The following is a 25,441-nucleotide window of genomic DNA, read 5'->3' as shown; positions in this document are numbered from 1 at the left end:
ATCTGTGTATTACCATTAAATTGGCCCCATTTCCTGTAGTGATAGAACACTATTCCCAGACTATGACAAGAGCTGTGGGCTGTGGGGAGGTCAGGGTTAGGATGATGCAGAAGTGAAGATAAGACATTCTCTTTTTCACATCTTTATTAAATACAAATTCCATATGAAAGAAATTTAAAATTCCAAACAACATTAATGTTTATTTCATTATTACATAAAATGAAAATTATAAAGCAACCAAACAAGTCATTAATACACTTAGATAATGAAAGATTGTATGATCTCAGTACAAAATACAAGTAGAATATATGTCAAATATAACAAAATACACTGTATTGTAGTATGTGATGAAATCTCCATATCCTGCAATACAGTACAATCAATTGAAATGTATGAAATACAATAAAATATAAATTCAGGATTTTTAAAATGAAATAAAACATGAGGCAGATGAATAAATAAGTACAATCATTTACCATTTAATATATCTTGACTTAAATTTTATGTAGAAATATTAAAAGTAAACAGCTTGCATAGTAATTTTACTATGCAAACTGTAAAAATGTATAGACATTTTCCCACAGGGAGTGCTATTAATGGTTTGTGGATATTAGTACTCCGTGGGTTCAGGCTGGAAGAGTGAGAGCCTACAACCTTTTCTGAATTAAAAGAGAAGCAATTTCTTGGTAAAGCGGCTCATGCCTGTAACCCCACCACGTCGGGAGGTGGAGGCTGGTGGATCACTTGAGTCCGAGGCCAACCTGGCCAACGTGACAAAACTCTACTAACAATACAAGAAAAAAACATTAGCCAGGCATGGCGGTACATGCCTGTAGTCCCAGCTACTTGGGAGGCTGAGGCATGAGAATTGTTTGAACCCAGGAAGCAGGGGTTGCAGTGAGCTAAGATTGTGCCACTGCACTCCAGCCTGAGTGACATAGCAAGACTGTCTCAAAAAAAAAAAGAGCATATAATTTTATATTTACTTTTCTACAATCTAAAATATGCAAATTCACGATTGCAATCTAATATTTTTCTGATTATATAGAAATGCACGACTGTCATCAGACATCCAAAAGGCATCAAATGTCTAACATGAAATATAAAATTTGTCTATAGCCTTAGCGGTCTGCAAAATTCAGGGCTCACCATTCTGAGTATACCGCTCAAGTTTCTTTCCTATGACTTCTTCAGGTTCTGTCATTTATTAACACAGTGCATCTAAAATTGCCACTGCTGGTCGTCTGGAAGAATCTGAGAAGAAGCAGGTCCTTGTTCTCATTCCCAGAGCTGCATCTCTGCTGAATAGGGTCAGGGTGCTCCCAGCTTAGCCTCATCTGATCCACTGACAGGCTCAGTTATCTCCTGCCCAGGGAAGGGATGGGCTTCTCTATCCTGGGCTGAATCCCCAGGACCAGGCAGTGTGGCTGGGACAAGCCAGCTCTCAGCAGGGAAGACATAAGCTGCCTGAGTGGCCATGGAATACAAGGTCTGCACCTGGGCACACAGAGTCCCCCGGAGCCGAGTGAGCAGTGTCAGCTGCTCACAGGTCAGTGGAGAATGGATCTGCTGTGCCCACACCTGGGCTAGGTCTTGATAAACAGCCTCCGACATAGCTCGCACAGAGGTCACCAAGCTTTTTCGAAGTGACGGTGTTTGGACTTCTAGGGCCCGAGACCTATGCCGCTTGCTGCGCCCAGTGCAAGCCCTGGAACTTCCCCTATGGTGGGCATCACAGGTCTCCTGGATTTCACTGTTGTGCACAGCAGTGGAGGATCTTGATTTTTTATTCAACGTCAAGTTGCACTCCTCTTCTGGACAGTTCCCTGCAAAGAAAGCATGTAAGAGACTCACCAGAGCAGTCCCCACAGACCCTCATTTCCAGAATCCCCTGTGCACCCAGGTGAACCCCATTTGTCTCTCCCACTCCTTCCTGACCATCTCAGGACTGGAATGAAGTGAGGCTGAACCACTTGTGAGTCCCCAGATATTCTCAGAGTGCTAGGATCTCAAAAATTTACTTGTTAGTAAGTAACTCCCTTTCCGCTCAAGCCTCGTATAAAAGTTTCCTGATTATTTGCCTTTTGGGGCAAACCAAAAACAAAAAAACCACCACCAACAACAACAACAACAAACACCAAGATTCTACCTGCTCTGTCTTGGCAGATATCCTTGGAACTGATTTTTCTTTTCCTGCAGTTTTCCTGATATGAGCTGGACTCTGGTTCTGTGAACACAATGAGAGTTTGAGAAAGTGCCTCCAACTGAACACCCTGAAATTCCTAGTCCATCCTGGACACACAGGAGCTGAGGTTACTGCCAAACCCCAGCTCTCTTCTGTTCTCCAGTGTCCAGGATCTGTACTGCCCTGGCTGCCAAGGAGCTCCCAGTTTCCTTGCCAGGGGAGCCTGTGTTGCTGCCCTGTCCCTTCTCACCTTGAAAGAGTCAAATCTTACCTGATCCAGCAGTGCTGTTCCCGGCCTTGAGCTTGGTTTCCTCAGAATTCTCCTTGTTTGGATTGGGATCTGATCCTGCTGCAAGAGAAAGTTTAGATGACTCACCTCTCCCTAGGCAGAGTCCCATAGTCTATCTCTCATGCATTTTTAAACATCAGTCTTTCATGTGAAGCTCTTCTGCCAGTGTCACGAGTGAACACATTTCTCAAAGTCCCCTAAGGGCACTAAGCCATTTCCCATCCCCAAATCTCAAAATAAAACCCTGCTAAAGACACATAGCTCAGTATCCCTGATTCCAACCCTCTTTCCAGCCTCCGTAGGAGCAGCCCAAGGCCTTACCTTGCCTTTGTGTGTGCTTCTCACTGGAATGGGAGAAGGCGGTCTTGCCTTTTCCTTTGAATGGTTTCTTCTCATCTGAGCCCTTTTCTGTAACGGAGATCTGTTGGAAAGGGGGCTGGTCAGTGGAGCACTGGATGGAGGAGCAGTGGAGATCGGGGTCTTCATTTCCCTGTCCCATGTTGAAGCTCAAGTGAAAGGTGCGCTCTCTCACATGTCCAAAGGCAGAGTGTGGGTTAGGCTGCTAGACCTGCCTTTTATACGTCCCTCGGCTGGGCGTGGCTTACTCTTATTGGCTGAAGAGTTTTCTCATTCCTGCCGCTTCTTAGAGCCTCAATCAGAAATTTCTTGCTGTAGTTCTACTGGGGACCTAGACACAGTTAAGGGGAGACATTTTCAGGATCTTGTCATAGTGTCAAGAAAACAAAGAACCGGGAGCACAGGGACCGGAAGATCAGGGAATCATTTCTTCCGATTTCTGTCCCAGTTCCTACCTGGAAGTATTTATGATCCTGTTCACCTTTCAAGATGCACAATTAAACATGCCTATATTGACATATGTTATATATTTTGCACAGAAAGAGAATTTATTATACATAGTGTTAACGCTGTATGCATGGATATTATAATTTCTTAAATGCTTGGAAACAACAAATGTCAAATTATGGTTGAGTCTATTAGATCCACACATACATGATGAAATAAAAATGCAGAGAAAAAATAAATACCAAATGAAATGGCCCTTCCTACCTTAAAAATGGGGAAGATAATTAGATCAAATGCAATAAAATTGAATTGATTAGGTTGAGCCAGTGCTAACCTAATCAGCCCCTGATTCCAGGTGGAAAAACTTTCCCCCTTTCTCACCCTTCCTCAGTCATCCTGGGAGGGCCATTGTGTTCTGTGGAATTTATTCAGCCTCCCTAGTAAAAATGGACTTGGTCTCAAACAGGTAACCCAACTGATCACAAGAAAAACAGCCTAGATTCTAAACATTCAGCTCCTGTCTTCACACCGCAGACACTACCTGAATCCCGTCAAAGCCCACGTTATTTCTCAACATCCACCATATTCCAGGGCAGCCTCTCAAAATTGCCTCTGTGAGACGGGACAAGGTGTGGTGGAGCTCCAGGTTCAGAATAGCTGCCTCATCCCTTCCTACTGCGGCGGAGTCTGTCTCTGCTGGTCAGAGCCCTCCAACTAGCCTAGTCTATGTCCAAGCAAGTGTCCCCTAAAAGGACCTTCTTCTCTCCCCCTCTGCTGAGGAAGCATGCAGGAATGAGACTTTCTATGTCAGGGAGTACTCGGCCTCCAGTCCCAAATGACTTGATTGACTGATGAACTGATTCCTTGAGGAGGAGAAAGACACGGGGAAAAGACTGTGTTGGGTGAGTCTGTGTTTTCCCAGCTGTGCTGCCTGTGCAAATAGTGGAACCAAAAAAGAATTAGTGGTAGACAGACACTGCCTAGTGAAATTGTCTGAATGTAAATGGAACTTATCATAATATGATATCATTATATATTATAATATTATATTATAAAATTTATTTGACATCTAAATAAATTTTGATATATTATGATATATAAAATTTGGTCAGGTAATTTTGTAAGAAAATTGAGTTAAATTTTTTAACAATATTAACATATAAACTCAATAGAAAGCTAGGAAAATTGGCTGCTCTTGTGTAAATGACTGCTTTTTGGATAACTCTGTAAAAGGTGTGAAGAGGGGTCTGCTACTTACTTGATAGTAAGTACTTGATAAGACATCGACTTCCACATCTTTGCTGTTTTTAACCAGTGCCCTCTCAAGATATGAGAATATTTTACTCTAAGGAAGTATTTTCATAGATATCATAATAGGAATTTTGTTCATTTTAGTTAATAAATTATTATAACATTTAGTGATTATTAATAATTTATGTCACTGTTAAAATATACTCCTATAGACAACATATTACATATGTGTTTTGATTTGTCCTTTAATCTCAGGTAAATTTTTTAAATTTTTATTTATTAAATTCTATATATTTTAGATAAAAGAGACCTTGTAACTGCCATATGATGTACTTTCTTAGAAAGAGAAATTCTCAGGCAAAACTCAGGCCTGGCCAGGCACAGTACCTCATGCCTGTAATCCCAGCACTTTGCGAGGCCAAGGCGGGTGGATCGCCTTAGGTCAGGAGTTCAAGGCTAGCCTAGCCAACATAAGGAAACCCCATCTGTACTAAGAATACAAAAAAAAAAAAAAATTAACTGAATGTGGTGGCTCACGCCTGTAATCCCAGCTAGTTGGGAGGCAGGAGGATTGCTTGAACCCGGGAGGCAGAGGTTTTAGTGAGCCGAGATCATACCACTGCACTCCAGCTGGGCGACAGAGCAAAACTCCGTCTCAAAAAAAGAAAAAACTCAGACTTATTTTTATCAAAATCTAGATTTTAAATAACATTTCTAGGTGTCCCCTTTCAATAAAAATCCAAACCAAAGCAAACAAAAAATTTCTAGGTAATTCCCATGAATATTAGTAACTGTTAAATTGGGTACTTTTATTTTTAAGAGAGGGATTGTTTATATGAATGTGTTGATGTGTCAAACACGTACAGTTAAAATTGTACCTTTTTTTGACAGAGCCTTACTCTGTCCCTCTGGATGGAGTGCAGTGGTGCAATCACAGATCACTGAAGCCTTGACCTCCCAGACTCCAGTGATCCTCCCAAGTCAGCCTCCCAAATTGCTGTGACTACAAGTGTGCACCACTATGCCCAACTAACTTTTAAAAAATTGTTGCAGAGATGAGGTCTCACTATCTTGCCCCAGTGAGGTCTTGTTTTGTTGCCTAGGCTGGTCTCAAACTCCTGAGCTCTGGCTTCCAAAGTGATGAGGTTATGAATATGAGCCACTGTGCCCAGCCAAGATTAGACCTTTCAATGAGTGCACATCTTACTTCAAAAAAAAAAAAAAGAAACTTATTAAAAGATAAAGTCTGAGTTAAAAATGGGTTCACATTAATGATTTTTAATTTGGTACTTCTATTGTTAAAAGAGGGATTGTGTATATGGGTGTGTTTATGTGTAAAAAGCTAGTTAAGGTCGAACCTTTATTTATTTATTTTTTGAGGCAGTCTCACTCTGCCACCCAGGCTGATGTGTAGTGGCACAATCACAAATCACTGTAGCCTCAAACTCCTAGAATTAAGGGATCCTGCTATGTCAACATCCCAAGTAGCTGGAACGACAGGCATGCACCACTGTGCCTGATTCATTTTTTAAAAAAATTAATAAAGGTGTGGTCTCACTATGCTGCCCAGGCTGCTCTCAAACTCCTGACCTCAAATGATCCTCCTGCCTTGTCATTCCAAAGTGATGAGATTACACAGGCTTAAGCCATTGTGCTCAGCCAAGGTTTTACCTTCAATGAGCACACCTTTTATGTCAGAAAAAATAATAATAAATAATAAAGTCTGTGTGAGAAATGAGTTGAAGTATAGATAATACAAAATTGCATGTTATTAGTTGTTTTTGAGCCTGGGTAACAGGCCTATTGTACTGTTTCTTTTATTTTGTGTATGTTTTAAATTTTCTGTAATAAAACATGTATAGTAATACAAAGTTGATCTACAATGTTAGCTCTTAAGATCTTAGTGACTTTGGGGGAGCAAAAAGAGAGAAAGTGGTTGCCAGGGCATGAGTGAAGCTGGTTCTATTTCTAGGTTACACACGTGTGTTCACTTTGTAATAATTCATTGAACTTTACATGATTTCTTTGTACACATCTTTCTGCATGAACGTTATACATATATAAAAATTTAAATATTACCTATTTGCACAAAATTTTAACATCATATCTCAGAATAATAGCACTGTTTTGTATTGTTTTAAAGTGGGACATGTTTGCTCATGGCATCATCAGATGGATATTAATATTCCAAGGTATTTACTTATGTCCTAACACTTCAGTGACCTTCTAGGTCTTCCCATGTTTACATCAATTTAGTAAGTAAGATAGTTTTAATTTTTTAGGGTATAGGCCAAGCACAGTGGCTCATGCCTACAGTCTCAGCTCTTTGGGAGGCCAAGGCAGGAGGATCATTCGAGTCCAGTATTTTGAGTTTTTTTAGGATGCAATTATTATTCGGTGAAGTACTCTCCCCACAGTGAGGTTCAGCAATGCAAGGGCACCTAGTGCATAATATGCATTTGGTATGAGTAGAACTGGATTGAATCAGGAATAAAATGTGTAGCAGAGGTCAGTGCGGCAAGGAAAAGTAGGTAATGCAGGTAAGATCAGAAGACCACAACCCAGGAGCAAATCTTTCCATTTATTTCAGGAACCCATTTGCCACTAGTTCACTGGAAGAGGCTGATTTAAACCATTCATTTCAGGAAACCATTTGCCACTAGTTCACCGGAAGAGGCTGATTTAAAGCAGCAGTTTGGGGGCTTGGTTGTACCTCATAGTCACCCAGAGAGCTTTAAACAGCACTGTGGCTCAGGTTCCACTGCAGGGATTCTGAATTCATTTATCTATTGCCTTTTGAGTTTAGGTAATTTTAAAAGCCTCCCTGGTGATTCTCATGTGCACCCAGGGGGAAAATCCCCTGGTTCAGGGAGAGAAATGCATTTGCTGCTCATGCATTTTATGTGTGCAGCTGTGATTTGCCCCATGGCCACTCCTGAGTTTGGGGTCTTAGAAAATACACTTGTCCTGTTAAAAATCAAAAAACAACTTCAAGACACACTCAGCTGTTTGGCTAAAATGCAACAGGAGAAAATATCTTCTCAACAGATGTACCTGGATGGCACTTGCTTTCAGAGTAAAAGGTGGGTTCAAGCACAATATAGCACTTTTTTCCTACAGGCTTTCAAGGCCTTTTACTATCATATCCTTATGAATCACAGGAATAAAAAAATCATAGTTATATAACTGTCAAATATTGTATTAGGAAAAAAATTAAGGGCATGTCTTCCATGCTTAGGTACCCTGATTAAAATCAGTTAAGACCCATCTGCCCGGTGTGGTGGCTTACACCTGTAATTCCAGCACTTTGAAAGGCAGAGGCTGGAGGATCACTTGAGCTCAGGAGTTCAAGACCAGCCTGCTCAACATAACAAAACCTCATCTCTGCCAAAAATACAAATATTATCTGGTGGTGGTAGTGTGCACGTGTGGTCCCAGCTACTTGGGAGGCTGAGGTGGGAGAATCGCTGGAGCACAGAATGTCAAAGCTGCAGTGAGCCACTGCACCCCAGCCAGAATGACAGGGAAAGAGACCCTGTCTCAGAAATAAAAATAAAGAAAGAGACCCATTCTTTCAGACACCCTCCTTCTTCTACATAAAACACGGGGCTTTTGACTGAAATGTTTTAAGATGAACTGAAGATTCTCCCATGATCAGGAGCAGTAGATGGGGGTTGCTCCCTTCCTGTTCTTTGAGTTGAAGCAAGGCAGAGATCTGGAGACTCAAACTGGTAAATACTCAAACTGGTAAATATATCAATTGCTTTCTTTTCATATGATGTATTAAGCTATTCTTGCATTGCTATTTAAAAAATCTGAGACTGGGTAATTTATAAGAAAAGAGTTTGATTGGCTTATGGTTCTGCAGGCTGTAGAGGAAGCATAGCACCAGCGTCTGCTTCTGGGAAGGCCTGGGGAAGCTTACAATCATGGTGAAAGAGAAGCAGGCATCTCACATGGTAGAAGCAGAAACAAGAAAGATGAGGAAGGGATGGGCCACACTTCTAAACAACCAGATCTCGCGAGTACTCACTATCACAAGGATGGCACAGAGCCATGAGGGACTCACCGGGTGATTCAACCACCTCCTCCCCTGGCCCCACCAGCCACATTGGGGATTAAAATTCAATATGAGATTTGGAAGGGACATCTAAACTACATCACATGACCATCAGAAAAACAGATGAAGAATTCATGGTTTCTATTGTCCAGAAACTTTTCATCTAGAGCAAACGGATTAATAGCTGAATTCAGCATCCTGTGATCAGAAGGGAAATGGATTAATGGCTGAATTCAGCATCCTGTGGTTGGGAGGGAAATGGATTAATGGCTGAATTCAGCATCCTGTAGTCAGAAGGGAAATGGATTAATGGTTGAATTCAGCATCCTGTAATTGGAAGGGAGAAGGGAGCTGCACAGGGGGCCTTGGCTGCATTTGCTCCATTTCCCTTATGCTGTTCCTTGAGTTCCGATGTCACTACCTGAAGGGCTATTCATGGACAGAAGAATTATTGTTATTGTTGTGATTATTTCTATTTCTTTTATCTTGGTAAAAATAAGTTTTTAGCTTCTCATATAATTGTCCTAAAAAACCCTAAGAGTTTTGGTTAAGTTTCTTATTATCATGTGTTATAAAAATTGACAGGGAAGTGGCTAAAACAGATTAAAATTACACAAGCTCTAAGAGTTAAGTCTCTGTTGGGCAGGCTTAGGAAAGACAGAACTGGAAATACTCCACCAGCATGAACATCAGAAACATGGGGTCCACTTTCTGTTCCAGCCCTGCCCAGATCCACCCTCTTCTATGGCTTCATCCAGGTCTGGCCTCACCCTAGAATCTTCTCTCACAGAACTGATTAAAGGAGACCAGAGATTCGGATGGGGGCTCCTGCTGCCTCTCCTGAGCTGGTGCCCACAATTTCCTAAAATGGAAAAGCAGATAAATGGAAGCAAATAATTCTATATTTGGGGGCTATAATTTCTTTTTCATTGAAGCCAGTGCTTCTAGAGACACCCCACCTAGCAACTTGTTTTCCATTCCTGCAAATTCAGTAGCTGCTCCACAAGGCACAAAAAGGTAAATATAAATATAAAACATCTCTCTGAACAGTTCACCCTTTTTTCTCTATCCCTCTCATCTGTCAATATAGCTTTTATTCTGCACATTTTATTTTCCAGGTAAATAATTTTTTAAAATGGAAGAAAAAATACAAATGCTAGGCCCTTCATTTAAATCCTGAAAATTACAGAAAACTTAGCACCCAACCCCCAGGGTGCTATGAGGATTAACTCACATCATGTAATGTTTCCTGAACATTGCTCTGTAACAGACTTCTGAACACATGGTATGTGCTCAATAAACATTGTATTAACTCACGTGTACATGTTTTCCAAATGCAGACTTACTCAAACATTGATGCCTTCTCTAGGCTTTCTAAACTGTAAAGAGCCAGCAGAAAATGACATGTTTGAAAATGGTGATTGGTGGCTTCCACTTTGGGCCAAAAGTATTTGTGTTGTGGTAACAGTGTTGGGTGTCAGGAGCTCTGTGCTGTGCCTACTTTCTCTAGCTGAGTGCTACTATATTGGATGTAGTGGAAAAAACATCAGCATTAAGAGGAGACTTTTTAAAGAAGCCAATTCATGGACCCCTTCCAAACCTGCAGAATCACATCACTAAGAGAGAGCCTGGAATCAGAAATAATTCATAGGCACATTGAAACTTGAGAGTCAGGCACGGTGACTCACGCCTGTAATCCCAACATTTTGGGAGGCTGAAGTGGGCAGATCACCTGAGGTCAGGAGTTCAAGACCAGCCTGGGCAACATGGCTAAATCATGTCTCTACTAAAACATACAAAAATTAGCCAGATGTGGTGGCTGGTGCCTATAATCCTAGCTACTCGGGTGGCTGAGACTGCAGAATCACTCAAACCTGGGAGGTGGAGGTTGCCATGGGCCAAGATGGTGCCACTGCACTCCTGCCTGGACAATGAGTGAAAACTCTGTCGAAAGAAAAGAAAAGAAAAGAAAAGAAAGAAAAACTTGAAAGGCAATGCTTAGCTAAGTGGCTCTCGGCCCATGCTTCCAGTCATAATCACACGGCCAGCTTAAAGAAATACCATCACCTGTGCCCTCCCCAGAGACTCTGTCTATTGGTCTTGGTGGGAGCATCTATGTGGTTGTAATTAGAAAGTCAAATTGTCCCTCTTTGTTAATTATATAATATCATATATACAAAAATTCTAAAGACCACCAAAAAAACTCTTAGATTTGATAAATAAATTTAATAATGTTTCAGGATGCAAAAATCAATGTACAAAAATTGGTAGCATTTTTATACACTAACGATGATCAAGCTGAGAACTGAATTAAAAAGTCACTTCCTTTTACAATAGCTACAAAAAAGGTAAAATGCTTAGAAATACAATTAGTCAAAGAGATGAACGATCCCTACAAGGAAAACTACAAAACACTGATGAAAGAAATTGTACATGACACAAATGAGAAAAACATCCCATGCTCATGGATTGGAAGAATTATGATCATTAAAATGACTCTACTGCCCAAAGCAATCCACATATTAAATGCAATTCCTACCAAAATGCCAATGTTATTTTTTATAAAATTAGAAAAAAAAACCACTAAAATTCACATGGAACCACAAAAAGAGCCTGAATAGCCAAAGCAAATCTAAGCAAAGAGAATAAAGATGGAGATGTTACATTATCTGACTTAAAATTATGTTAGAAGGCTGTAGCAACCAAAACAACATGGTACTGATATAAATTGACACATAGATCAATGGTACAGAATAGAGAACCTAGAAATAAAGCCACATACCTACAAACAACTGATCTTTTACAAAGTCAACAAAAACATACACTGGAGAAATGACATCCTATTCAATAAATTGTGCTGGAAAAATTATATTGCCGTATGCAGAAGTATGGAATGGGACCCCTATGTCCCACCATATACAAAAATCAACTCAATATGGATTAAAAGACTAAAATGTAAGACCTGAAACTATAAAAATGCTAGAAGAAACTCTAGGATAAACTCTTCTAGACATTGAAATAACAAAAATAGACAAAAGGAACTCAAACTAAAAAGCTCCTGAAAATGAGCTTTTTAATTAACACAGTGAACAGAAAACCTATGGAATGAGATAAACGTTTACAAGTTTTGCATGTGACAAAGATCTAATGTCCAGAATATACAAGGAACTCAAACAGCTTAACAAAAATAAAAAAGATAACCTCATTAAAAAGCAAGCAAAGAACATGAACATTAAAAAAAAAAGACACTGATGGTCAATGGTCAACTAGCACGTAAAAGATGCTCAACGTTGTCAATGATCAGAGGAATGCCAATTAAAAACCACTATGAGATACCAACTTACACTAGGCAGAATGGCTATTACTAAAAAGCAGAAAAATGAGCTATCGGCAAGGATACAGAGAAAAGAGAACACTTATACATTGTTTGCGGGAAAGTAACTTTCTACAATCTCTATGGAAAACAGTATGGAGATTTCAAAATAGACTAAAAATAGAACTTCCATTTGATTCAGCATTCCCACTACTTGGTATATACCCAAAGGAAAATAATTTGTTACATAAAGAAAATACCCATGCTCACATGTTTATCACAGCATTATTCACAATAGCCAACACATGAAATCAATTTAAATTTATCGATCAATAATCGAATAAAGAAAATGTGCTATACAAGTATAACATGGAAAGCTACTCAGCCATGAAGAAGAATAAAATCATGTCTTTTGCAACAACATGAATAAAACCAGAGGCCATTATTGTAAGTGAAAAAACTCAGAAACAGAAAATCTAATTCTGTATTTTTTCACTTGCAAGTGGGAACTCAATTATGCATACACTTGGATATAGAGACTGGAAAAATAGACACTGGAGACTCAGAAAGATGGGAGGTTGGAGAGGGTTTAGGAATGAGAAAATAACTAATTGGGACAATAAACAACATTCAGATGATTGTCACACCAAAAGCCCATACTTGATCCCTATGCAACATGCTTCTGTAAGGGAGCTGCATTTGTACTAACGTATTAATAAAGAGATTAAAAAAAAAAAAAGGCCTGGCGCGGTGGCTCAAGCCTATAATCCCAGCACTTTGGGAGGCTGAGGCGGGCAGATCACGTGGTCAGGAGTTCAAGACCAGACTGGCCAATACAGTGAAACCCCGTCTCTACTAAAAAAAAAAAAAAAATTAACCGGGCATGGTGGAGCACGCCTGTAGTCCCAGCTACTCAGGAGGCTGAGACAGGAGAATCACCTGAACCCGGGAAGCGGAGGTTGTGGTGAGCCGAGATTGCGTCACTGCACTCCAGCCTGGGGAATAGAGGGAGACTCCGTCTCAAAAAAAAAAAAAAAAAAAAGAGAGGAAAAAAAAACTTTGGCTTTTATCAAGAGGACAAACTGAATAGACTTCATAATTTTCATAAATAAATAAAGCAAAAAAATTTAACAAAAATAAATAAAAAATAATATTGTATTTTAAGAATGGTATAGAAAGATAATTTGATGAATTAGAGTTGTTAGTACTTAGCACATACAATATATTAGGCAAGATTCTAAGCCACTTAGACCTTTATGGACAGAATATGTAACAAAGTAAAATAAATAACACAAAGATTCATTGACAATGACAAATTGACATATTTTCAATCATATTAGGTGATATTAAAACCATTAACAAATTTACTGTTTTGTTTCATAATAAAAAAGAATGTTAAATAACTTCAATAAAAAGTTTGACTAATTAGGCATATAGATAAATGGGCAGCATTTTGACCAGTACACAGAGGATACACATTTTCAAAGACCAGACAAAATTATTTATTTATTTTTTGGGGGGAGAGAGCAATTTCATTATCTGGGGTTACAGTGGGGTCCTCTCCCTGGGAGGTGGGGTCTTCCACTGGTTACCCCCGCCAGGGCTCCAGGGGGCGCCATGCGATTCAGTGCTGGGCTCCGCTGGGGGCTGGGCCTTGGAGAAGGCGAACTGTGCAGGGAAGCAGCAGCTGTGGGGTCCTCACCGCCCGCCCCGCCCGGCTGCACCCGGCCTCCTGGTGCTCCTCAGGCTCCCGCCGAGTCTGCGCCTCTGGAGGGCAGCGAACCATCCTGCCCAGAACCTTATCCTCACATTCCAGTTTGACGCAGGTCAGGCATTTCTGCTTCCTCCTCTCGGGCTGGACTTTGCACTTGGGTTTCTTCCAGTCTTTCCTCCGGCTGCTTCTCTGTCTGCCGGAGTTTAAATTCCAGCCTCACAAATGTTCCAGCTGGGAAGGGCGTGTCCAGGGCGCTGTCCACACTGGTCTCCCGGAAGGCCCGCTGCACGGGCGGGTGCTTGAAGATTCCTCCAGGGCCACCTGCAGGCCCCGGCGCTGGCCCTGTGAGCTCGGCCCCTCCCGCGTCCCCCGCGCCCACCCACTGGGCCAGCGAGATCCGCAGCCCTCTCAGGCTTCCCCTGTCACCCCGGCCCTGCGAAGCGGGTGTGCGCCCCTTAGTTCTCCGAGCCTGCCGGGAGCCACCTCCTCCCCTGCCCCTGGAGGGGTGGGCCATGCCCGCAGAACCCTGGGCAGAGGCGAAGGAACCGGAAAATGTCCCTTTCTCCACACTGACCTTGGGGTGTGCTGGGTCCTCTCTACTCCCTCCCACCCTGCCCGCGCTGTTCCCTGGGGCCCGCAGTTTCAGCAAAGTTCCCTGCCGCGCCGGGAAGCCGTCCTGTTGCCCACTCTCACCCTTCCTCCTTTTCTAGCCCATTCTCTCTCCCCACCTCCGACACGACCCTCTCTCCTCCCGCTGTCCCCGGAGCCCCTCTCTCCTTCCCCAGCTCAGCCCCCTCTCTGACGGCTTCTCCCTCCCACCCCCAAGCGAATCTCCGGGTTCCCACGGGGTGCCCCCGATCCCCGGGGCCTAGGTCAACCAGACAAAATTATTTTAAATGGGAAGATTTGAATTCCATTGAATTCATGAAAGCAGGAATCCATCTGGTCATATTTTAAATAATTTTGAAATGATAATAGCAACTATCAATTTAAAGTTTAACCAGAATTCAGAATACCCACCATTTTACCAGAAAAAAAAAAAAAACCTGTTATAACTAACCAACTAAGTCAGTAAATTTTCAGGATACAATATTAACATATGAACATCAGTTGCATTTTTTTACAGTAACAACAAAATATCTGAAACAGGAATAAAGATAGTTCCATTTACAATATTATCAAATAGAATGAAATACTTAGGAATGAGTTAACAAAGAATATGAAAGATCTGCATACTGAAAACTATAAAATGTTGAGGAAAGAAAATGAAAAATACAAAATGGGAAATATGTGTTCATGGATTCTAAAAATTAATATTATTAAAATATCCATACTACACAAAGTGATCTACAGAGTTAAATTTCTTTCAAAATTTTAATGCCATTTTATTAAAAATATAGAACAACAATTTTAAAATTAGTAGGGAATCACAAAAGACCTCAAATAGCCAAATACTGAGAAGAACAAAAAGGCTGAAAGCCTTACACTTCCTGATTTCAAACTATATTACAAAGCTGTAGTCATTAATATAGTATAGTAACTACATAAAAACCAATAAAACAGAATAGAGGACCCAGAAATAAACTCACAGATATACAGTCAACCAATCCCACAGAATGGAGAAAGGATAAACACATCAAGGAGTGGTGTAGGAAAAACTAGATATGCACAGAAAAAAGTGAACCTTTCTCTCATGTCATCACAAAATGAATTTGAAATGAAATAAAGACTTAAACATAAGAACTGAAATCATGAATCCTCTAAAAAAAGGGGGGGGGAACCTCCTTGACACTGGTCATGGCAATGATGTTTTGGATTTGACACCAAGAACACAGTCAACAAAAGCAAAAATGAACAAGTGGAACTATGTCAAAGTAAAAAGTTTCTGCACAATAAAGGAAACAATCAGCAAAATATAAAGGCATTATATGGAATGGGAGAAAATATTTGTAAACCATATGTAGGATAATATGTTACTATCCAAAATATATATCATACTAATCAATACAAAAAACCCACAGCAGAATTAAAAGCAATTTCTTGATTAATAATTGGGCAAAATATAGAAATAGCAATTTTTCCAAAGATATACAAATGGCCAGCAGGTATATAAAAAATGCTCAACATCACTAATTATCAGAGTAATTAAAATCAAAATCACAATGAGATATCACCTTATCGTGGTGTTTGGATGCCTATTATCAAACAGTCAAAAGATAAAAAGCGTTAGGGTGTAGAAAAAGAGAACACTTGTACACTGTTGCTGAGGATGTCAATTGGTGCAGCTATTATGAAAAACAGTATGGAGGTTCCTTAAAATTTTTAAACTAGAACTACCATTAATCCCAATTCGGAGTATATAGCCAAAGGACATAAAATCAGGATCATCAAGGGTATCTGCACTCCTCTGATACAGATAAATAAACTGAGGGATACATAATTTCAGCTTTAATAAAAATGAAACTCTTTCATCTACAACAATATTGATAAATCTTGAAGACATTATGCTGAGTGAAATAAGCCGACTACAGAAGGACAACTACTGCATGATCTCATTTGTATGTAAAATCTAAAAAAGTAAAAAAAAAAAAAAAAAAAAAAAAGCCATGGAAACAGTAGAACAGTGGTTCCCGTGGGCTAGGAAGTGGGGAAAGTGGGGAGATTTCCATGGAAGGGGCTCACCTTCAGTTACAAGGTGAGTAACCGCTGGGACCTAATGTACAGAATAGTGACTATAGTTAACAATACTGTGTACTTGAAATTTGCTACAAGACTAGATCTCAGGTGCTCTCACCACACACAGAAACGTATTCACTATGTGAGGGGATAGATATGCTAACTAGCGTAACTGAGGTAATTTAAAGACTACTGACATCTCAAAACACTCTATTGTACACCCTAAAAATACACACTTTTCAATTTGTCAATCATAGCTCAACGAATGGAGAAAAAAAATAAGAGTAACCAGCAGATCATATCTAGCCACAGGGAAACTCGATTTAAAACACGCTTGGCCACTGTTTCCAGCTCAACTCGGGAACAACGGGAGCGCTTCTGGCCCCTGGACTTCGACGCTCCTCCCGCGGCCCCCGTGGCTGGGGAAGGTACAGTCATTCCCAGGATTCCAGGCCGCACAGATCAGGCAGGGCCATCGCTGTCCCCTTGCTCTTGCGGCAGCCCCGTTAGGCTCCGCGTTTCGGGGCCTCCTGGCCCGGGAGGCTGCCTGTGGCTGCCCGCGCGCCCCCATGGCTGTGGCTCCGCCGGCCCCCGCTTCGGCCCCGCGCAGCCCCTCCGAAGCCGCAGCCCTCTGGTCCCGAACTCACGGCCTCGGGCCCGTACCCGCCACCAGCGTCTTCGCTGTGGCCGCTCCTCCCCCTCCCCCAGCCCGAGCTGGCCCAGCAGAGAAGGAGGGCGGAGAAGCTGGAACCCGAACGCGGAGCTGCAGGCGGCAGGTGCGGGAACGGGAGTAACTATGGCCTCGCACAGGACGGCTGCTCAGAGCGACACGAGCAACCGCCAGGAGCTCCGCACGCAACTGGAAGAACTCAGTAATGTACTCCGCTGTGGGAAAAATGGAGATAATAAAAGTCTGATGTAGAAGTACTCAGACTTCTCAGAGAACCATGCTCCTTGGTCAATCTCAGATTATTATCAGACCTACTGTAATGATGTTAGTCTTCCAAATAAAGTGAGTGACGTCTTCCAAATAAAGTGAGTGACTAAACTGTCAAATCAGCAAGATCAGGATATTGAAACTCCTGCTTTGAATTCTAACGACCAGTTATAAATAGAAAATGATGCTCACCCTGGTACTGATAGGACACCAAATGTTAAATGTAGACAAGTGGGTCATTTGCCTCAAATTCACAGGAGCCAGCATCTGCATTAGCAGCACAAGATACGTCCTTAGAAGGTTCGTCATTAGCTGGAAGTTTGAGAGCTGCAACAGAAGCGGGGCTTTATCACAGACTGGATTTAGTTATGATGAAAATACTGGACTGTATTTTGACCACAGCACGGGTTTCTATTAAGATTCTGAGAATCAAATATATTATGATTTCATTTATTGCTAGTGTGATGTGGAAAGTGGTCGCTATCGGTTTCATTCTCGAGTAGATTTGCAACCTTATCAGACTTATAGCACAAAACAAAAATAAAAAATTGAGAAAAGAAAGGATCCAGATTCTTCTACAAAAAAAATTGAGGAAAAGGATTTGAATTCAGAGGATCAAGAAGCCTTCAGTGTTGAACATACAAGCTGCAATGGGAAAGACAATTTCACAAATGTGAAAAAAAAAAGCCAAAATAGGCATTCATCGCAAAAATTATCCCCCAAAATTCACTGTTCCAGTTAGTGGAAATACTATGGAATCTCCTCTTAATGAAAACATCTCAATTCATTTTTAAGGATGAGAAAATCACAAAGACTGATAGTGAACCAGAAGAAGGTGAAATTACAGACTGTCAGACCGAGGGTAGTTATGATGAAGGCATTACCAGTAAAGGCAATGCAACTGCAAAAGATACTGAGGAGGAAGATGAGGAAAAAGTGTGGCCCTCATATATGAGAGTAATTGTCATTAGATCACCTGTGTTACAGACAGGATCATTCTTCATCATTACTGCTGTAAAATCTGCTACAATTGGAAGAGAAAATGACATGGAGCATACTCTTCGAATCCCTGAAGTTAGTATAAGTTTCATGAAGAAATTTATGTTGACCATGACTTACAAAGTTATGTCCTTTTGGATCAGGCAGTCAAAATGGAACAATTGTTAATGTAAAATGGATTGTTCAGCTGAAAACTAAATGTGACCCTTATGAACCTGAGCTTGGGGATAAAGTGAAAATTGGAAACACTGTGTTATCTTATTACATTCACCCTGGCAGTAATAGCTGTGTTGGATGTGAACCAGGGCATGATAGAGCTTACCTTTTCCTTGATAAAAAAGATGAATGATTTGTTGGTCCATCATTAACTAAGAAGGAAACTAGTTGGAAAGAAGCAAAGGATTTTAAAAATATATGAGTAAAATATGGTTTACAGAATACAGACTACAAAGATGATGAGATACTGGAGAATCAAAAATGTAAAGATAGAGCTGGAAAACATAGGGAGCAGATTGGAAATGAAGGAAATTTCCAAAGAGGTGATGCTCCTGCATCTGTTCATTCTGAAATTACTGATGGCGACAAAGGTCAGAAGATGTTGAAAAAGATGTGTTGAAAACAGGAGAAGGTCTGGGGAAGGATGGTAGGAGAATAAAAACTCCAATACAGCTTCGGCTCTGGCAAACACATGCAGGATTGGAGACAGACAAACCGTCCTCAATTAAAGAGACTCACCTTCTCCGAAACAAGAACAACAACAAGAACAACAACTGGGACAAAGCACAGGAGCGGTTTGCTGAAAACTTTCCAGAAACTAAACTTCAAAAAGATGACCTAGGAACCATTCCTTGGGTAAAGGGGACTGAGGAGTGAAGGTTAATCACAAAAGAAAACTCAAGCTTTTTTATAAATAGAGTTTGGAAACTCTTATTGCAGAATGTCTCTCCCCAAAAAAGTCAGTGGCACAAGAAAGCTGTGTCACAGTTTACCCCTTCCTGATTCAGAAATGTGTAATAAAGTGTGGTTTGCAGCTTTTAAAGAACACTTTTTAAACTAATTATTAGTGACTGAATTAAGTTATACAGTAAGTGAACTAAAGTTCACAGGGCACAGATAAGTTTATCAAATTTTACTATTTTGTCTTGTCATTTACAGCATCCATATAAGCAATTAGCCATATAAGCAAAATTCATATAACCACTTAAATGCTCATTTGTCCTTGTCTCCATATATTCATAGTAGTATGCACAGAAAATACAGCAAAAGAAACATCTAAAGTCTATAAAAATAAATCTGACAACATACATTCTTGTTTATGCCCTTCAGGACCTAGATGAAAAATATTGAGACAACATGAAGTGATGCATACATTTTCTTATATTTGGAATAGTCTAAATCATATTAAAGAACTAATGAACAGGTGACATGTCACAGAAAATTTGTCTTTTATTGTTTTCTTCGGTGAAGAATCTGAATTTGTTGATATATACTATACATTCAGCATTTGTATTTGGTTTGTTTCATAGCTAATCAAATGTTTATACATGAACAAATGAGTACAGTATTGAAATAGTCCATGTGCTGGCATTCATACTTTTTATAAATACCATTGCAGGCAATGAAGTTGTGCCAGAAAAATCTGATTTTGAGTACAAAAGGAATACTTAGCCAGGGCCTCAAGCTCAATATATTTATTGAAAATGTCCTAAATTGCCATAAAACTTTATAATGTTAAATTACTCATTTCAATAAATTATGAATTAAACAAAAAATACAAATGATGTCTTTTATGGATCAGAGAAGTGCTAATGAGGCAGAATGGCCATTGAAGCCAAAAGATCTGAATTCAGGTAAATAATTTTACTCATATTAGTTTTATGTTAGAGAAAACAATACTTCTGACCATATACTATTTATTGCAGTGGAGTATTTCAAAAATATGTACATAATATATAATTAATTTTCTAATGATATAAAAGTAATCACATTCTACAAATTATTACAATATGGTCTATTGATGAGAGAGGTGTTTCAAATGAAAAAACTTGGAATTTCTCATGGTGATAGATGCCATAGAAAATCTATGCAAAATATTTCACTCATATATGCAACTATGGATATTTCTGCTTTTCAGAAAAATCATATACTTTAAACACTTAATGCAGACAATTAAAATCACCAAGAAGTTACAAGAATTCACAGAATGCATCATATAGTTGAAAGGAAATTAAGAAAACTTCCCAGGACTGGAAGTAAATAAAGGTAATGATCCAGAGAAGTAATCAACCTAAGAGGCCAGGGCTCCACTCAGATGCATCTGATTACAAGAATGTCAGGTCCATGTGGGTTGTTCCCTTCTGACAAGGCAAATGGAATAAACAAAGAGAAACTGCCTGCAGGCATTGGAATGCGGTGTCTCCCATATGTGAGGATTAAATTATAAATTATGTTGCACACAAGGAGATGAGCTACTGGGGTGAAGCATCAGAAGAAATTATATGGCACATAAATCTCAGATATTAAATTTATATTTAAATGTTTAAGTCAATATAATGGAAAAACAAGAAACCAAAATAATGTGGAAAGAAACTGCGAGCTTGTCAAGCTATCTTTGGAAAAGAGGCAAATGAAAAGTAAAGTATTGAAATGTTGTAACACAATTTAATGTACAACATACAAATAACATATTAAAATAGGCTGAGCCAAAAAGAAGGCTAGTAAAGTGAAATGCTGATCACAATTAATGTGGTCGTATATATTACAGAAGGCAAATTAATAGAAAATATAAATGTATTTATATATGAAGATTAGATTGAGAAGAAATAAAAAGCATTTAATTGTTTTACCAGACTCTCTAAATAGGAAGGCAACAAAGAATCAGTGACTCGTAAGTTTCAGAAATTGGAAACCAGACATGAATCCTTTAAAAGTTTAGGGTGAAATATATGAAAAAAAGGTAAATTAAGAAATACTTAGAAGAAATAATGCTTTGGGTTATTGTGAATACTGCTTAATAAACATGAGAATGCAGTTATCTTTTTTGACATGCTTATTTTGTTTCCCTTTGATATAAACCCAGCAATGAGATTGCCGGATCATATGGTAGTTCTATTTATAATTTATTGAAAAACCTCCATACTGTTCTCCCTATAGAAATGGGAAATGATTGTACTAATTTACGTTCCTACCAACAGTGTATAAGTGCCCATCTACAGAATGAACAAAGAAAATGTTACACACACACACACACACACACACACACACAGGAATAATGTTCAGTCATAAAACAGAATGAAGTTCTGTCATTTGTGTTAACATGGATGAGCCTAGAGGACATTATGTTAAGTGGAATAAGCCAGGCACAGAAAGAAAAAGACCACTTGCTCTTTCATGTGAAATCTGAAGAAGTCCGTCTCATAGAAGTAGACAGTAGGATGGTGGTTACCAGAGGTTAGTGATGGCAGAAGGATGAAGGAGTGGGGAGAGCTTTGTCACTGGGTTACAAAGTTACAGTTAGGAAGAATAAATCCTGGTGTTCTATTACACAGCACGATGACTATAGCTAATAATGATGTACCGTTTATTCTATAATAGCTTGAAGCGAGGATTTTGAACTTTATTAGCACAAGGAAATAAATGTTTAAAGTGTTAAATATGCTAATTACTCTGGTTGGATCACTGTACAGTGTATATGGTACAATGTGATGCAGTGAAACATCATATAATTAACATAATTTTACATGTTTGTGGAGTACAGTGTGATGTTTCACTGCATCACACTGTACTGTGTAGTATGATGCAGTGAAATATCATGTAATTAACACAAGATAGTTATATGTGTTTACGGAGTACAATGTGATGTTTCACTGCATCTCACTGTACCGTGTAGTATGATGCAGTGGAACATCATATAATTAACATATGATAATTATACATGTTTACGGAGTACAATGTGATGTTTCACTGCATCACACTGTACCGTGTAGTATGATGCAGTGAAACATCACACCGTACGCCAGAAATATTACTGGTTCGGCAGGGAACTGTGGGACACAGAGCAGCTCCACGTTAGCCATGACCAGCAGCTTCACCTGTGTAGGGTATTGAGAGGGGAAGGGGCCTGTGCTCGGCTGAGAGTTGACCCCTGACCCCATCCACTTTGACTGCTGGGTGCCAGCAGAGGTCAGGGACGCCTAACTTCAGGCAGAGGCAGGAAGCAAGTCATTGCCTGTTGTTTTTTTTTTTTTTCTTTTTTGAGAGAGTCTCACTCTGTCGCCCAGGCTGGAGTGTGGTGGTGCAATCTCGGCTCACTGCAACGTACATAGAGGTGTACGTCAGAATCACACCTGCAGGAATGTCCCCGGGTGAGATTAACAATCCCATATAAGTGCCGGTTCTGGGTATGAGAGTCAACCCCTCCTGTATGTTGTGTCTATGTACATAAGTCACATTCTCAATGGTGGAATGGATTTTTCCATGAGAGCCTTAATACCTTTTGAAAATTGAGTTATCTTAGTGGAGTCACAGCCTCACAAGTGTTTTGGATCTTGGTCAGGGAGTCACAAACCCACTTGTGGACAACAGCCACTTATGAGAGCCAACTTTCCAACTTTTGACTGCCTCTGGGTGTGAGATTCAGAACCTCAATTATGGGCTGTGTCCATGTGGGAGAATGACAATTTTTACTGATGGCTGGGCTCAGGCAGGAGCCTTTCATCCTGCAGGTTTTGAGATAAATGATACATCACAATACCCAAAATATGCTGGGTGCAGGCAAAAGAGGAGAGCCATATTAGCTGGTTGCTAGGTCCAGTTATATGTCACCACCTCCGTTTTTGGCAGGGCTAAGGCAGAAGAGGAGAGTCAGAGCTAAAGAAATGTCACAGTGTCCCTGTGGGTAGGGCCTATGCATAAGAATTGCATCACCTAGTCATTGAACCCAGCCATATATTACAATACACAATGTATACAGGGCCCAGGCAAGAAAGGAGAGTATATCACATAGGTACTGGGTCCAGCAATGTGTCACAATACCCCCTGAGGGGAGGCTCCAGGCAACAGGGTAACATTACCTAAGTGAAGTGCCCAGAGAGATGTTTCAATGCCCCTGGTGAGTAGGATTTTGAAAAAGAAGTTACATAACCTAGGGGCCAGGCCTAGCTGTGTGTCACATTCATCTCCAAGACGGAGCCCAGACATGAGAGAAAAGTCACATCATGTAGGTACTGGGCAAAGTAATATGTCACAATCCTTATGTGAGCAGGCCCTAGGAAGAAGTAGAGAGTCACATAGTCTAGATGATGGGCCCAGAGGTATTTGACAATGACTCCTGTAGGTAGGGACCAGGCAGAAGAATCACTTCACCTGTGTGCTGTGCCCAGTTATAAGTCACACTTCCCTCTGTGGGCATGACCGAGGCAGGGAGAAGAGTCACATCATCCTGGTGCTTGGCCCAAAGATATGTCACAATCTCTCTTATGGGCAATGTTCAGGTAAGAGAGGAGAGTCACATCAAATAGGTAATAGACACAGAGGTATGTCACAAGGCCTTCTGTGAACTTGATCCAGGCAGAAGATTCACATCAACTTGGTGCTAAGCCCAACAACATGTCACAATCCCTTCTGTGTAAAGGGACCAGACAGGAAAAGAGAATCACATTACCTGGCCAATGAGCACAGAGATCTGTCACAATGCCCCTTGTAGGCAGGGCCCAGGCAGAGGAGTTACATCACCTGGGTAGTGGACCCAGCAATATACCACAGTGTCCCATATGGGCACAAGCCGGAGAGTCACAAAACCTGGGTGCCCGTCCAAGCTATATAGAACAACGCTTCCTGTGGGCAGCATCGAGGCAGAAGAGGAGACTCACATCGCCTGGGTGCAAAGTCTAGCGATATGTCAAAATGCTCACTGTGGGCAGTGCCAAGGAAGGAGAATAGAGTTACACCCTCAAGGTGCTGGATCCAGCAATATGTTAATATCCCATCTGTGGGCTGGGTCCATGGAAGATCTTCAAGTCACTCAGGTGCTAGGCACTGGGAAATTTCATCATGAAACCTGCAGAATGGTCCAGGAATGAGATTAACAATCCCACAACTGTCACAGTTGTAGGCATGACATTCAACACCTCCTGTATGTTGGGTCTAAGCCCACGAGTAACCATCTCAACACCAGACTGGATTTGTGCATGAGAGCCTCAATTCCTCTGCAGACTGTGTCACCTTAGTGAAGTCACAGCCTCACAGTTGTGCTGAGTCTTGGTCTGAGAGTCACCAACCCATTAGTATCCATATATGTCAATTTTTCCCACCTTTGACTGACTACATGTGTGAGATTCAGAACCTCAACAGTGACCTGTGTTCATGTGAGAGGATGAGAATATTTACTGTTGGCTGGGTGTGCATATGAGTGCCACAGTCTCACCTGTGTGCTCGGCGCAGTTAGCAATCTCTGTGTACTACCCAATGGCACTATACAGTATGAATGACAGTTGCAATCAACTTTGAGACCTTCCTGCTGGTAGGGACCCATGATCGTAACTGTGGCATTAAGCCCGGGTATGAGAGTCAACGTCATTACAGTTAACTAGGTCAGGATAGGAGAGTCCTCCCTTGCCTATAAGCTGGGTTTAGAAAGGAGCCACCATTTCAACTCTACTTGAATGTTTATATATGAACGCGGGCCTAGCACCAAGAAGATGTGAGTCTTTGGCCTAGAGGCTTCAAGCAGGAGGCAATGTGACATATCTCTGGGCCTAACAACTATTTGATGCGAACTGCTTTTTCACCTGAGCTTTTCCCATAAAAGAGATGTGGCATATGTCTAGACCCAGCACCTAGGTGATGTGGCTCTCCTTTTCTGACTAAGCCCTGTGTATTTTGGGTATTCTGACATATCCCTGCACCTAACATCTGGAAGATAAGAAGATCCAGCATGGGCCCTGCCTAAAAAGTTTCTTGTGACATATTTCTACGTTAATACCTTGGAGATGTGACTCTCCTCTCTTACCTGGGCTTTTCTCATAAGAGAGATTGTTACGTACCTCTGCAGCAAGCACATAAATGCAGTGACTCTTCTTTCTTGCCTGGGTCATGCCCACAGATGAAAGGGTGGCTTATCGCTGTGTCCAGCACACCGGTTATGTGATTATTCTGCTTGATCTCTGCTCACAGGAGCCATTGTGACATATCCCTGGGCCCAGAAACTGTTTAA

The 25,441-nt window shown here is 40.7% G+C and overlaps 1 protein-coding gene and 2 pseudogenes across 1 annotated transcript; 1 reads left to right on the top strand and 2 right to left on the bottom strand.

Annotated features, from left to right (window-relative positions):
• Window positions 1-129: 129 nt before the first annotated feature.
• FRG2C (FSHD region gene 2 family member C) lies at window positions 130-25,371 on the bottom strand. The gene is made up of 5 exons (XM_016941495.3): window positions 25,272-25,371; window positions 2,796-3,162; window positions 2,457-2,534; window positions 2,150-2,227; window positions 130-1,826 (listed from the first exon to the last, which is right to left on the bottom strand). Exons 2-5 carry the CDS (start codon window positions 2,971-2,973, stop codon window positions 1,312-1,314), a joined length of 849 nt encoding a protein of 282 aa, XP_016796984.1. The 5' UTR covers window positions 2,974-3,162; window positions 25,272-25,371; the 3' UTR covers window positions 130-1,311.
• LOC112208646 (retinoic acid receptor responder protein 2-like) lies at window positions 13,381-14,317 on the bottom strand (annotated as a pseudogene).
• On the top strand, window positions 17,255-19,673 carry LOC104005634 (angiogenic factor with G patch and FHA domains 1-like; annotated as a pseudogene).
• Window positions 25,372-25,441: the final 70 nt, after the last annotated feature.

Source organism: Pan troglodytes, chromosome 2 (assembly GCF_028858775.2).
Source record: "Pan troglodytes isolate AG18354 chromosome 2, NHGRI_mPanTro3-v2.0_pri, whole genome shotgun sequence".
NCBI lineage: Eukaryota > Metazoa > Chordata > Mammalia > Primates > Hominidae > Pan > Pan troglodytes.
Note: the sequence above shows the minus strand (reverse complement) of the source record. Positions and strands in the feature narration are given on the sequence as shown.

Coding starts and splice junctions, on each gene's coding strand:
- FRG2C (XM_016941495.3), bottom strand. CDS start 2,973: ATGGGACAGGGAAATGAAGACCCCGATCTCCACTGCTCCTCCATCCAG. Junction 2,535..2,795: donor GAAGCACACACAAAGGCAAG/GTAAGGCCTTGG, acceptor TTTCTCTTGCAG/CAGGATCAGATCCCAATCCA. Junction 1,827..2,149: donor TATCTGCCAAGACAGAGCAG/GTAGAATCTTGG, acceptor CTTTCTTTGCAG/GGAACTGTCCAGAAGAGGAG.